The following is an 11,341-nucleotide window of genomic DNA, read 5'->3' as shown; positions in this document are numbered from 1 at the left end:
AGAGACGCGGCGGCAGGTGCCTGTCCTCTGTGATCCAACTCTCTCCCCAGCTCCACCCACACTGGCCTGGACCCAGTCTCTAACGGCTAAAAATATTGCCCGAAGGCTCCCGAGCAGAATCAGATCGCGCTAAGTAGGGCACAACGCAGAGGCGACAGAGCTTCTCGGCCCCAGGGCCCGCGGAGCAGACTCCGGAGCGCCGTCCCGCCCACGCTCGGCTCGGCAGTTAGCGTCCTCCCTCCTCCTGAGCAGGCAAGCGGGGCCTGAGGGCGGTGGCGGCTGGGGGCACGGGTCCCCTGAAGTTGCCTCGCAACCGAGCACTGGACCCGGTCTCTCCCTTCCCAGGGGGCCTTCGGCATCACTGTAGGCTTCCTAGGGGTCCCCTAAGTGCTCTGCAAACCGCGGCTGGAAGTTTCCCACTGCAGGAATCAGTATACGAACAGGGAGAACACATAGGGCTTGCTTTATGCTAGAAACACAAGCATCTTTCTTCTTTATTAGAAAGAAATGCATTCTGTGTTTCTGAGAAAGGATTTGTGCCAGGCGCTGTTTCTGGTGAGTGCCAGTTTGACCCTAAAGGGCACTGAGAAAGACTTTCCTATTAGTCTCTTTGGGTTCTGGCTAAACTTTTAAATCAAACAAAATAGAAACCAGCTTATTCACCTGAAACTAGAAGCACATGGCCGAGGAGCCTGAACAGGCACCTCCTATCTAGGCAGGGAAGCTGTTGTAATCAGGAGCTTGTGTGGCACACTCCAGTCAGAGCTGGGTCTCTCATCCTGGGCCCATTTTTCACAGCACCAGCCAAAGGAGAACGTCCTCTCCACCCTAGGGGCAGAGCTGCTACCAGGACCAGGTGGGGCCAGCCCCAGATGTGCTACTTGTGCTCTGAGTCTCAGCAAGACAGTAAAATCAAGGCTGGGTCAGGATCCCCAACTGGTGTTGGGTTTTGGCATTTCAAAGCTGGCTTTTTATTAGAGCCAGGCAAATGGGTGTTCCTTGGGAACAGCCCTTAGGAACTCACTGGGGCATTTGGTGGAAAGACTGCCATGGGGATTTTGCATGCTGGAGGTACAGATGGTGTCCTTCCTGCCAGGTGTATGTGGAGGCCAGTATGAAGCTGAAAAAGCAGGTGACAGTGTGTGGGGCTGCTATCTTCTGTGTGGCAGTCTTCTCGCTCTACCTCATGCTGGACCGAGTGCAGCATGATCCCACTCGACACCAGAATGGTGGGAACTTCCCCCGGGTGAGTCGTGCCTGGTTGCTAATTTCTTTGTATACAAGTCACCTGGGTTCAGGGTATTGCCCGCCCCCCTCCCCCCACCGACACCCCCCACCACCCCGCTGGAGGGTAATGTCAGTACAGGACAGGAGCAATAGTCAGGTTTTGTAGAAACCTCAGCTAAAAACAGTGATGGCGAAAAGAAGGAAGGAAGAAAAAAAATGTCAATGGCAATGAGTATTGTCGCTCTGTTCTCCTGAATTCTTTTCTTTTCTTTTCTTTTTGAGGCAGAGTCTCGCTCTGTCGCCCAACCTTGAGTGTAGTGGCGCAATCTTGGCTCACTGCAACCTCCACCTCCCTGGTTCAAGTGATTCTCCTGCCTCAGCCTCTGAGTAGCTGGGACTACAGGAGCCTGCCACCATGCCTGGCTACTTTTTGTATTTTTAGTAGAGATGAGGTTTCGCCATGTTGGCCAGGTTGGTCTTGAACTCCTGACCTCAGGTGATCCACCTGCCTCGGCCTCCCAAAGTGCTGGGATTACAGGTGTGAGCCACTGTGCCCAGCCCCTCTTGAATTCTTGGCAGACATTGCTAATTGATTGCAGCATTCTTTGCCATTAAGCCCCACTGAAATCCTTCTCAGCACAGACAACACTGATTGTTGAGAACAGGTATGTGAAAGGAAATCTTTGCCCTGGGCTAGACAGTGAAGGTTCTCCCAACCCAAGTGGAGTGTAGTCCTCCGTGGTGAGGTGCACAGCTCCCTTTGTCTGAATGGTATAATCTATCCCTGTAGGCTCATGGTCTGGCTTTAACTGATGAGGGAAGAATTGTAGTTAGACCTCAGCTGGTGAACCCCAAGCAGAGACCCTCCCTGTGGCATAAGGAGCTGTGTGTGATTGCTTTTTGGTTTTTTGGCAGAGCCAAATTTCTGTGCTGCAGAACCGCATTGAGCAGCTGGAGCAGCTTTTGGAGGAGAACCATGAGATTATCAGCCATATCAAGGACTCCGTGCTGGAGCTGACAGCCAATGCAGAGGGCCCGCCCGCCATGCTGCCCTACTACACGGTCAATGGCTCCTGGGTGGTGCCACCGGAGCCCCGGCCCAGCTTCTTCTCCATCTCCCCCCAGGACTGCCAGTTTGCTTTGGGGGGCCGGGGCCAGAAGCCAGAGCTGCAGGTAAGAGTCAGAGCTGGCAGGGATGTACAGCGGCCACAATTGGGGCACTGAGCTGCAATTCACCTGGCAGATGCTCACTGTGTCGGAGGAGTTGCCGTTTGACAACGTGGATGGTGGCGTGTGGAGGCAAGGTTTCGACATCTCCTATGACCCGCACGACTGGGATGCTGAAGATCTGCAGGTGTTTGTGGTGCCCCACTCTCACAATGACCCAGGTGAGGGCCCCGCAGACTCCTGGGAGCTGGAGTGTGGAGTGGGATTTCTGATGGCCAGTGCAAGGGAGGGATGTCGAAGAAGATGGTGGCATCCTCAGGGGATCTTACATTGGCTCCCTAGGCTGGATCAAGACCTTTGACAAGTACTACACAGAGCAGACCCAACACATCCTCAATAGCATGGTGTCTAAGCTGCAGGAGGACCCCCGGCGGCGCTTCCTCTGGGCAGAGGTCTCCTTCTTCGCCAAGTGGTGGGACAACATCAATGCCCAAAAGAGAGCGGCAGTCCGAAGGCCAGTGCCAGGCGGAGAGGCGTGGGAGGGCATCGTCTGAGCCCTAGGCTGGGTGGATGGGTCTTACCTTAAGCTGTGGGTGCCAAGGTGGCAGGGAGAGGCCCAGGGAGCTGTGGCAGAGATGAGTGATGTTGGAGGGAGGGAAGGCAAGAACAGATAAAGGTTCTGAGATAAGCGGGGCCAGAACAGCAGGGAGGTTGGCTGCAAGGAAAGGAGGGCAAGTGTATGTTCTCTTGGTCCTGGGCTTGGGAGAACTGGTTCAGTGAGGCCAGTGCACACAGGCCCTGACAATTTCTTGTTGCCAGGCCTGGGCAAAGCGTCCTGCTCCATCTTGAGTGTGAGTCCTTAACTATAGGCTGGTGGGAAACGGGCAGCTGGAGATTGCGACAGGAGGCTGGGTGATGCCGGATGAGGCCAACTCCCACTACTTTGCATTGATTGACCAGCTCATTGAAGGACATCAGTGGCTGGAGAGAAATCTTGGTGAGTCCAGGCCCAGGCATGGGGGTCTGCCCCCTGGACTGGGCCCACAGTGCTATGGCAGGGGGCTGTAAGGCACAGGGATCAGCAGGGGGTGGTTCCTTTCTAGACAGATCCCATCATGTGGGCCTGGTGTGATGTAATCTGTCCACTGACTACCAAGACAAGAGCTGGGGTCCCAGCACCTGGGAGGCTGAGAGACCAGGCCCTGAGGTGTGTTCAGGGCCTCTCTGGCTTCCATGCCCTACCCAGGTGCAACCCCCCGCTCTGGCTGGGCAGTGGACCCCTTTGGACACAGCTCCACCATGCCTTACCTGCTGCGCCGTGCCAACCTCACCAGCATGCTGATTCAGAGAGTGCACTATGCCATCAAGAAGCACTTTGCTGCCACCCACAGCCTAGAGTTCATGTGGAGGCAGACATGGGGTAAGGCCAGGTAGGGTAGAGGGGGTCAACGCAGCATAGTCTTCACTGGGGAAGAGCAGGGATATCAGAACTAAGACCCCCACTGTTCTTCAGAGCAGACTTGCAGGCACTGGTGTGGACTGCCAGAAATGGTCCCACCCTCTGGTTAGGGGAGGGTCACATTGACCTCTGGCCTCTACAGGGCCTGCTGTCCCAAGGGCTTCAGTGTGCCCTGTGTGCCCATTCCCTGAAGGAGTGCCTCATGTCTTTCCCCCTGGCCTACACACTCTCTCCGGCCCTAGGTCCAGTTACAGCCTCATGGTCTATCAAGGCTGCCTTTTGCCCAAGCAGATCCTTGCCCTCCTGACATCCAAAGGCTGCCTGCTGGCGTTGACCACGTGGTGTGTCTTCTGCAGACTCGGACTCCAGCACAGACATCTTCTGTCACATGATGCCCTTCTACAGCTATGACGTCCCCCATACCTGTGGCCCGGATCCCAAGATCTGCTGCCAATTTGATTTCAAACGCCTGCCTGGTGGGCGCATCAACTGCCCTTGGAAGGTGCCACCCCGGGCCATTACAGAGGCCAATGTGGCAGAGAGGTATCTGCTTCCAGCCCTTTCACTTCACAGAGGAATCAGGAGGCCTGGCTCTGGTCTGGGCCATGCCACATGGAGGGTGGGCTCAGATGGTGAGTTGAGGCTCACAGCATCTGCAGCAGCTCCTTACTAAGTCTCCTGAAAAACGAATGGCTCTAGCAACCACCTTTCACAGAATACTTTTATTTTCTCACGTGAGTACTTTTTGGTGCTCTAACAAACTGCCAGGGCAAGGTGACAGCTTAGAGGTGAATGATTCCCTTGTTAGGCATTGTAGCTTACAAACTTCAGGCTCTTGTGTCTTCACTTAGTGCCAGTGTTCTGACTTGGCTTTAAGTCAACCACGAGAATCCTGTTCAGATCCATATTCAGTCCCGCAAGATAGCCTCCAGCCTCTGAGAAAACAGACCTGTCCCCTTTGAGAAAATTTAGGGACCCCTAAATATATCACTCTTGTTGAAATCAGGGCCCAGGCGAAAGTGTTGATGAAGAGTTGATCCAAACAGCAATTTAGTCAGAACCTTAAGAATACAACAAGTTGGACTGGTTTTTATGTTGCAATGCTTTGATTTCTCCCTGATGTCCAAGAGTTGAAACACGTGACCAAAAGGGAAATAAAGTGGTCTTTTGTTTCCAGAAGTCTAAATGCTGATTCCAGGCAAGAGTCTAGGGCTATGAAGGCTTGATGTTTCTTAAAGCGGCAGTTGTGATCAGTGAGGCTGGCCTGGGTTTGTAAGAACAGGCCCTGAAAGGTAATCATTTTCTCCTTTGAAAGGCTTACTAGACTGGTAAGTTAGGGGAAAGTAGTATTTGAGGAATCCTCTCACAAGAACAAAGTAGAAAAGTACAAGCTGGGCCAGCGCCGCTAAGTAGATTAGTTGACTCTTTGGGTTGTGATATTTATAACATGCCAATTAAAGCAGGAAAGGGCTTCTGCTGATATGCCACAGGGCTGTTTTTCTGCTGATTTTGCCAATAATTTGGATGAAAAGAAAATAAATGTTTATGTATAGTTCCTATTATGTACCAGGCACTGTTCTAAGTGTTTAACAAATATTCATTCCATTCATTTAATTTTTATTTTATTTTATTTTTTTGAGACGGAGTTTCTGTCCCCCGGGCTGGAGTGTAGTGGTGTGATTTCGGCTCACTGCAACCTCCACCTCCTGGGTTCAAGTGGTTCTCCTGCCTCAGCCTCCCAAGTAGCTGGGATTGCAGGTGTGCGCCACCACACCTGGCTGATTTTTGTATTTTCAGTAGATATGGGGTTTCACCATGTTGGCCAGGCTGGTCTTGAATTCCTGACCTCGGGTGATCCGCCTGCGTTGGTCGCCCAAAATGCTGGGATTACAGGCGTGAGCCACTGCGCTCAGCCCATTCAATCCATTTTAATTCTCATAACGTTATATGGGTACCTACTGATGTTATCCTTATTTTGCCAGACACGGAGGCTCAGAGAGGTTACTTGCCCACGGTCACTCAGCTAGTACTTGCGGAGCTGGTGTGATGTGGCTTCGGGATCCAGACTCTTAACTCTGGTGCTGCATCACTAACTTGTGGGCCAAATGAGGTGGGAGTGTCAGAACAAGGATCCCAAAAGATCTCAACAGCCTAAGCATAAAAAACAACATTCTGGCTGTCAGAACTGCCCAGAGAACACTGGATTTCCCTGGGGCTGGTATTCATGTGCAGGAGATGTCCATCTGCGCTGAACCACTCCTTGATGGACGGGATGTCTTCCAGGGGCTTGCTGGTGGGATGGCTGTGCGTGGCGCTCTTTTACTGATGTCACTTCATGTTGGGCCCATGTTTTTTTCCTGCCCCAGGGCAGCCCTGCTCCTGGACCAATACCGGAAGAAGTCCCGGCTGTTCCGAAGCAACGTCCTCCTCGTGCCTCTTGGAGATGACTTCCGATATGACAAGCCCCAGGAGTGGGATGCCCAGTTCTTCAACTACCAGCGGCTCTTTGACTTCTTCAACAGCAGGCCTAACCTCCATGTACAGGTGTGAGGGGAACTTGTCTGGGGAGGGGACCTCGCAGTGCTGCAGCCCACCCCTTCCTGTGAGACCGTGCCCTGGGTTCCCAACTCCAAAGCAGGGGTTTCTTCCCAACTCTTGGGCAAGGTGCCTCTTTTGTGTCAGAATTAATTCCCAGGCTCCCCCACTTCTGTTAAGTCCAGAATGGCAGGATATACAGTTCCTGCTTCTGAGGCCAGAGCCCCAGCCTCACCCCTGACTGCAGCACTGTGGCCACAATTTCCAGGAGGCTCTAGAACTGATGGGAGTGGGTTTTTGGGGTTCCCACAGGCCCAGTTTGGCACTCTTTCTGACTATTTTGATGCCCTGTACAAGAGGACAGGGGTGGAGCCAGGGGCCCGGCCTCCAGGGTTTCCTGTGCTGAGCGGGGATTTCTTCTCCTATGCGGACCGGGAGGATCATTACTGGACAGGCTATTACACTTCCCGGCCCTTCTACAAGAGCTTAGACCGAGTCCTGGAAGCCCACCTGCGGTGAGACCCTGTCCCTGCTTCCAGGCTGGAGGGGGAGGGTCAGCCTGTGGGATTTAAGGAGGGGCTGGATCGGCTCAGAAGGGAATAGCTAGGCCCAGAGGCCAGGGCAGGTAGAGAAGGGGTGGGAAGGAAGGAGGCTGGACTGGCAGAGCGTGGGTGGGCCCTGGGGAGTGGTGCAGGCTGGCAGCTAACTTCTCTCTCTGGGCAGGGGGGCAGAGGTTCTGTACAGCCTGGCTGCAGCTCACTCCCGCCACTCTGGCCTGGCTGGCCGGTACCCGCTGTCTGACTTCACCCTCCTGACGGAAGCTCGGCGCACATTGGGGCTCTTCCAGCATCACGACGCCATCACTGGCACTGCCAAGGAGGCCGTGGTGGTGGACTATGGGGTCAGGTGGGAGCCTTCTCTTCTCCCTTGTCAGGTCCCCCGCTCACTGTCCCAAAGAAGGGATGTTGGGTGGTCAGGGGATAGGTCGGCCTAGGGCTTGTCCTGCTGACAAAGCAGACGGCTTCCCTATGATCATCTCTCCTTCCCTCTCCTGCACCACCCACAGGCTTCTGCGCTCCCTTGTCAACCTGAAGCAGGTCATCATTCATGCAGCTCACTATCTGGTGCTGGGGGACAAGGAGACCTACCACTTTGACCCTGAGGCACCCTTCCTCCAAGTGGTGAGCCCCTCGTGGGTCTGCATGGGGACCCTCCGGTGTGTGCAGGTGGCATCCCAAGAGCTACTGGATGAGGGTGCCACTCCTCTTTTTCCTTCCCCACCTGAATGAGTTCTGTGCCCAGTGCAGCTGCTGGTCCGCACCCGGGGCAGGCGGGGTGGGAGGAGGCTGAGCCCATGACGGTTCTTCCCTTCTGGCCCACTGAATTCCAGGATGACACTCGCTTAAGTCACGATGCCCTGCCAGAGCGCACAGTGATCCAGCTGGATTCCTCGCCCAGGTAAGCTGGACTACACCAGGTGCAGAGAGGCAGAGCCATTCCCTGGCTCTCAGGCCCCTCTGCCCCAGTGTGTGCTGAACCACTGCAGGGTGCTTGCCCTGACCGGAAGTAGTGGCCTCCTGGGTCAGCCCACCTTCTATGCACAACAGGTTTGTGGTGCTATTCAACCCGCTGGAACAGGAGCGGTTCAGCATGGTGTCCCTGCTGGTCAACTCGCCCCGTGTACGCGTCCTTTCGGAGGAGGGTCAGCCCCTGGCCGTGCAGATCAGCGCACACTGGAGCTCTGCCACTGAGGTGGTCCCTGATGTCTACCAGGTGAGGTGCGGGCTCGTCAGGTGAGCCTGGCCCTCTGCCCATCGTGGGCCCCTCCCCGCCTGGCGACGCCAGCTTCCCACCCTCCTGCTTATGGCCCTGCTTACTCCCCAGGCTGAGGACAGGTGTGCTGGGAAGGGGGTTGTCCAGCAGACAGGTACTCTTGGGATTTGAGTCTGTCCTTGAAAAGAAGGGGAAGGTTGGTATGGTAATAGTAATGGTAAAAATAGCAGTTATAATGCCCCATCATTCAGTCAATTGATGTATATCGAAAGCTTAATGTGTGGTTACCACTTCATACTTTTTCAAATATCACTTGAGAATCATAACGTCTGAAGAGGAAGAAAGGGCAAATCATATCACCTCCACTTTGGAGGTGGGGCAGAGGCCCCAGTGGGTACAGGGACTTGCTCACGCCCTCTGTTAGTAAGCAAATGCCCCAGCACCCCTGTGGCGAATGCCATGCCCCCACTTCCTCACCCCTCCTGTGCCCACAGGTGTCTGTGCCTGTCCGCCTGCCAGCCCTGGGCCTGGGCGTGCTGCAGCTACAGCTGGGCCTGGATGGGCACCGCACGCTGCCCTCCTCTGTGCGTGTCTACCTGCACGGCCGGCAGCTGTCTGTCAGCAGGCACGAAGCGTTCCCTCTCCGCGTCATTGACTCTGGCAGCAGTGACTTCGCCCTCAGCAACCGCTACATGCAGGTCTGGTTCTCAGGCCTTACTGGGCTCCTCAAGGTAAAAGGCCAGGATGGTGGGGAAGGGCCAGGGGCCAGAGCAGGGCGTGTGTGGTGGTGGCACTGTGCAGAGTGGCCTCCCGGCCCTTTGAGCATTCTGCCACCTGACCCACAGTGGACCCAGGCCTGGGACGTCTCAGCTCCAGCCTGACAGCATGGGGAAGCTGGGCGTGGCTCCTTGGGGAAGCTAGTCCATGTCCTCCCAGGAGGCAGGCCTGACATGCTGGTGTGGGGCCAGGGGTCAGGGCTGTGTTTTTTGGCAGAGCATCCGAAGGGTGGATGAGGAGCAGGAGCAGCAGGTGGACATGGAATTCCTAGTCTATGGCACCCGTACGTCCAAAGACAAGAGTGGAGCCTACCTCTTCCTGCCCGATGGCGAGGCCAAGGTATGCTAAATATGCCTTGAACAACCTGGCAGGCCCTGGGAGGTCTCACCAGCAGGGAGGGCAGGAGGGGGCACAGGCCTTCCCACAGGTTTATTGCTGCCTGCCAGGGGCCTTGTCTTTCCTGTTCAGCCCAGGGGTATCTAGGAATAGGTGCTCTCTTGCCCAGCCCTCGGCTGGCACCTCCCTGCTTTGCCCTCTGTGCCATAGTTTCAATAGCAGTCTGCTCTTTCCCCAGCCCTATGTCCCCAAGGAGCCCCCTGTGCTGCATGTCACTGAAGGCCCTTTCTTCTCAGAGGTGGTTGCATACTATGAGCATGTTCACCAGGTGGTCCGGCTTTACAATCTGCCAGGTGAGCCCCGCCCATGAGGAATTATGTGGAAGGAGGTGTGGGCTCTACAGCTGTGGCGTGTTCTTCCTTCTGCTGCTTCTCTGTTCATACCTCTGTTCCATATCATTTGAGACAGGGATGCTCCATTCTCTTGGAGAAAAAGTCATCCAGAAATGCCCTGGGAATTTCTTGGGAGGGTGGACAGAGCCTCTCCCCAGCTCGGCTCTGATCCCCCAGCCCAGCCTCTTAGCTGTGGTTCAGCCTCACACCTCTCCATGCCACCACTTTGTTCCTGTGCCCAGGGGTGGAGGGGCTGTCTCTGGACATATCATCCCTGGTGGACATCCGGGACTACATCAACAAGGAGCTGGCCCTGCGCATCCATACAGACATCGACAGCCAGGGTATCTTCTTCACAGACCTCAATGGCTTTCAGGTGACTCCTGGGCCTGGGTCTCGGAGACCCCACAGAGTAGAACTTGGACTGTGCTTTTGACCCTATCACAGGCCCTGGGGGATGATCTGTCCTGATGGAGAAAGAGGAATGAAGAGGCGAGAGTGATCAGGGACTCCTTCCATCTGGGGTCTGCTTGGGGCCCACCTGGTGCCCTTGATCTGCTGACCTTGCCCCCACAGGTGCAGCCCCGACGGTATCTGAAGAAGCTCCCCCTCCAGGCCAACTTCTATCCCATGCCAGTCATGGCCTATATCCAGGACGCACATAAGCGCCTCACACTGCACACTGCCCAGGCCCTGGGTGTCTCTAGCCTCAAAGATGGTGAGTAGGGCCCAGAGCTCTGCAGAAGGTATCAGACAAAAAGAAGCCTGTCCCCACCCTCAAGGGCTCCCCTCTCTGTTTGCCTCCCTTGCCTCTTTCTGGTCTGCATCACCTCCATGCTTGGAGAGGGGGCGAGCCATTCAGAGCTCTTGGCACATGAGGCAGGCACCTGCTGTCCCCCGTCCCCTGATGGAGGCAGCAGTATAGGCAACTGGGTGGAGTGTCCTACTGGATCCCCTGAAGAACTGTCAGGGTTATGACTCTTGGGGCCAAAAAAAGAAAAAAAAATGTCAAAAAGCAAAGCTAGGCTCAGTGGTTCACTCCTGTAATCCCAGCGCTTTGGGAGGCCAAGGCAGAAGGCCAGGAGTTTTGAGACCAGCCTGGGCAGCAAAGCGAGACCTAGGCTCTACAAAAAAAAATTTTTAATTAGCTGGATGTGGTAACACGTGCCTATAGTCCCAGCTACTCAGGAGACTTGAGATGAGAGGATTGCTTGAGCCTGGGAGTTGGAGGCTGCAGTGAGCCAAGATTGTGCCACTGCACTGTAGCCTGGTGACAGAGAAAGACCCAGTCTGAAAAAAAAAGGCAAGAAGCATCAGGATATTGAACAGTGATTCTCAGCTGAGGTGTACAACCCTCTTCTGGGCAGGGATGAGAGTAGGGACAGCTTGTAAAGTGCACTCAGTGTTATGAAATATTAAGGAAATGAGAGAAATAGATACTGTTTTCCTACTAGTGATCATTAAAAGAGAGACTGACATTTTTTTTTTTTGAGATGGAGTTTCACTCTTTTGCCCAGGCTGGGGTGCAGTGGTGCGATCTCCGCTCACTGCAACCTCCACCTTCCGGTTTGAAGCGATTCTCCTGCCTCAGCCTGCTGAGTAGCTGAGATTACAGGCGCCCACCACCATGCCCAGCTAATTTTTGTATTTTTAGTAGAGATGGGGTTTCACCATG

At 54.7% G+C, this 11,341-nt stretch overlaps 1 protein-coding gene across 1 annotated transcript in view; it reads left to right on the top strand.

The window, feature by feature from the left end:
- Positions 1 to 239: 239 nt before the first annotated feature.
- The window catches only part of MAN2A2 (mannosidase, alpha, class 2A, member 2), an 18,006-nt gene continuing 6,904 nt past the window's right edge, over positions 240 to 11,341 (top strand). The window contains exons 1-19 of the mRNA XM_011978366.1: positions 240 to 555; positions 1,097 to 1,246; positions 2,143 to 2,400; positions 2,471 to 2,615; positions 2,737 to 2,908; positions 3,264 to 3,391; positions 3,641 to 3,814; positions 4,210 to 4,396; positions 6,220 to 6,397; positions 6,701 to 6,903; positions 7,112 to 7,294; positions 7,455 to 7,569; positions 7,779 to 7,846; positions 7,996 to 8,161; positions 8,656 to 8,892; positions 9,155 to 9,277; positions 9,513 to 9,627; positions 9,909 to 10,042; positions 10,243 to 10,384. Of these exons, the coding sequence (XP_011833756.1) occupies positions 508 to 555; positions 1,097 to 1,246; positions 2,143 to 2,400; positions 2,471 to 2,615; positions 2,737 to 2,908; positions 3,264 to 3,391; positions 3,641 to 3,814; positions 4,210 to 4,396; positions 6,220 to 6,397; positions 6,701 to 6,903; positions 7,112 to 7,294; positions 7,455 to 7,569; positions 7,779 to 7,846; positions 7,996 to 8,161; positions 8,656 to 8,892; positions 9,155 to 9,277; positions 9,513 to 9,627; positions 9,909 to 10,042; positions 10,243 to 10,384 (2,926 nt within the window). The 5' untranslated portion in view covers positions 240 to 507. The remainder of the gene's footprint in view (positions 556 to 1,096; positions 1,247 to 2,142; positions 2,401 to 2,470; positions 2,616 to 2,736; positions 2,909 to 3,263; positions 3,392 to 3,640; positions 3,815 to 4,209; positions 4,397 to 6,219; positions 6,398 to 6,700; positions 6,904 to 7,111; positions 7,295 to 7,454; positions 7,570 to 7,778; positions 7,847 to 7,995; positions 8,162 to 8,655; positions 8,893 to 9,154; positions 9,278 to 9,512; positions 9,628 to 9,908; positions 10,043 to 10,242; positions 10,385 to 11,341) is intronic.

The sequence above is a fragment of the Mandrillus leucophaeus genome, unplaced genomic scaffold (assembly GCF_000951045.1).
Source record: "Mandrillus leucophaeus isolate KB7577 unplaced genomic scaffold, Mleu.le_1.0 Scaffold193, whole genome shotgun sequence".
In the NCBI taxonomy this organism is placed as follows: domain Eukaryota; kingdom Metazoa; phylum Chordata; class Mammalia; order Primates; family Cercopithecidae; genus Mandrillus; species Mandrillus leucophaeus.
Note: the sequence above shows the minus strand (reverse complement) of the source record. Positions and strands in the feature narration are given on the sequence as shown.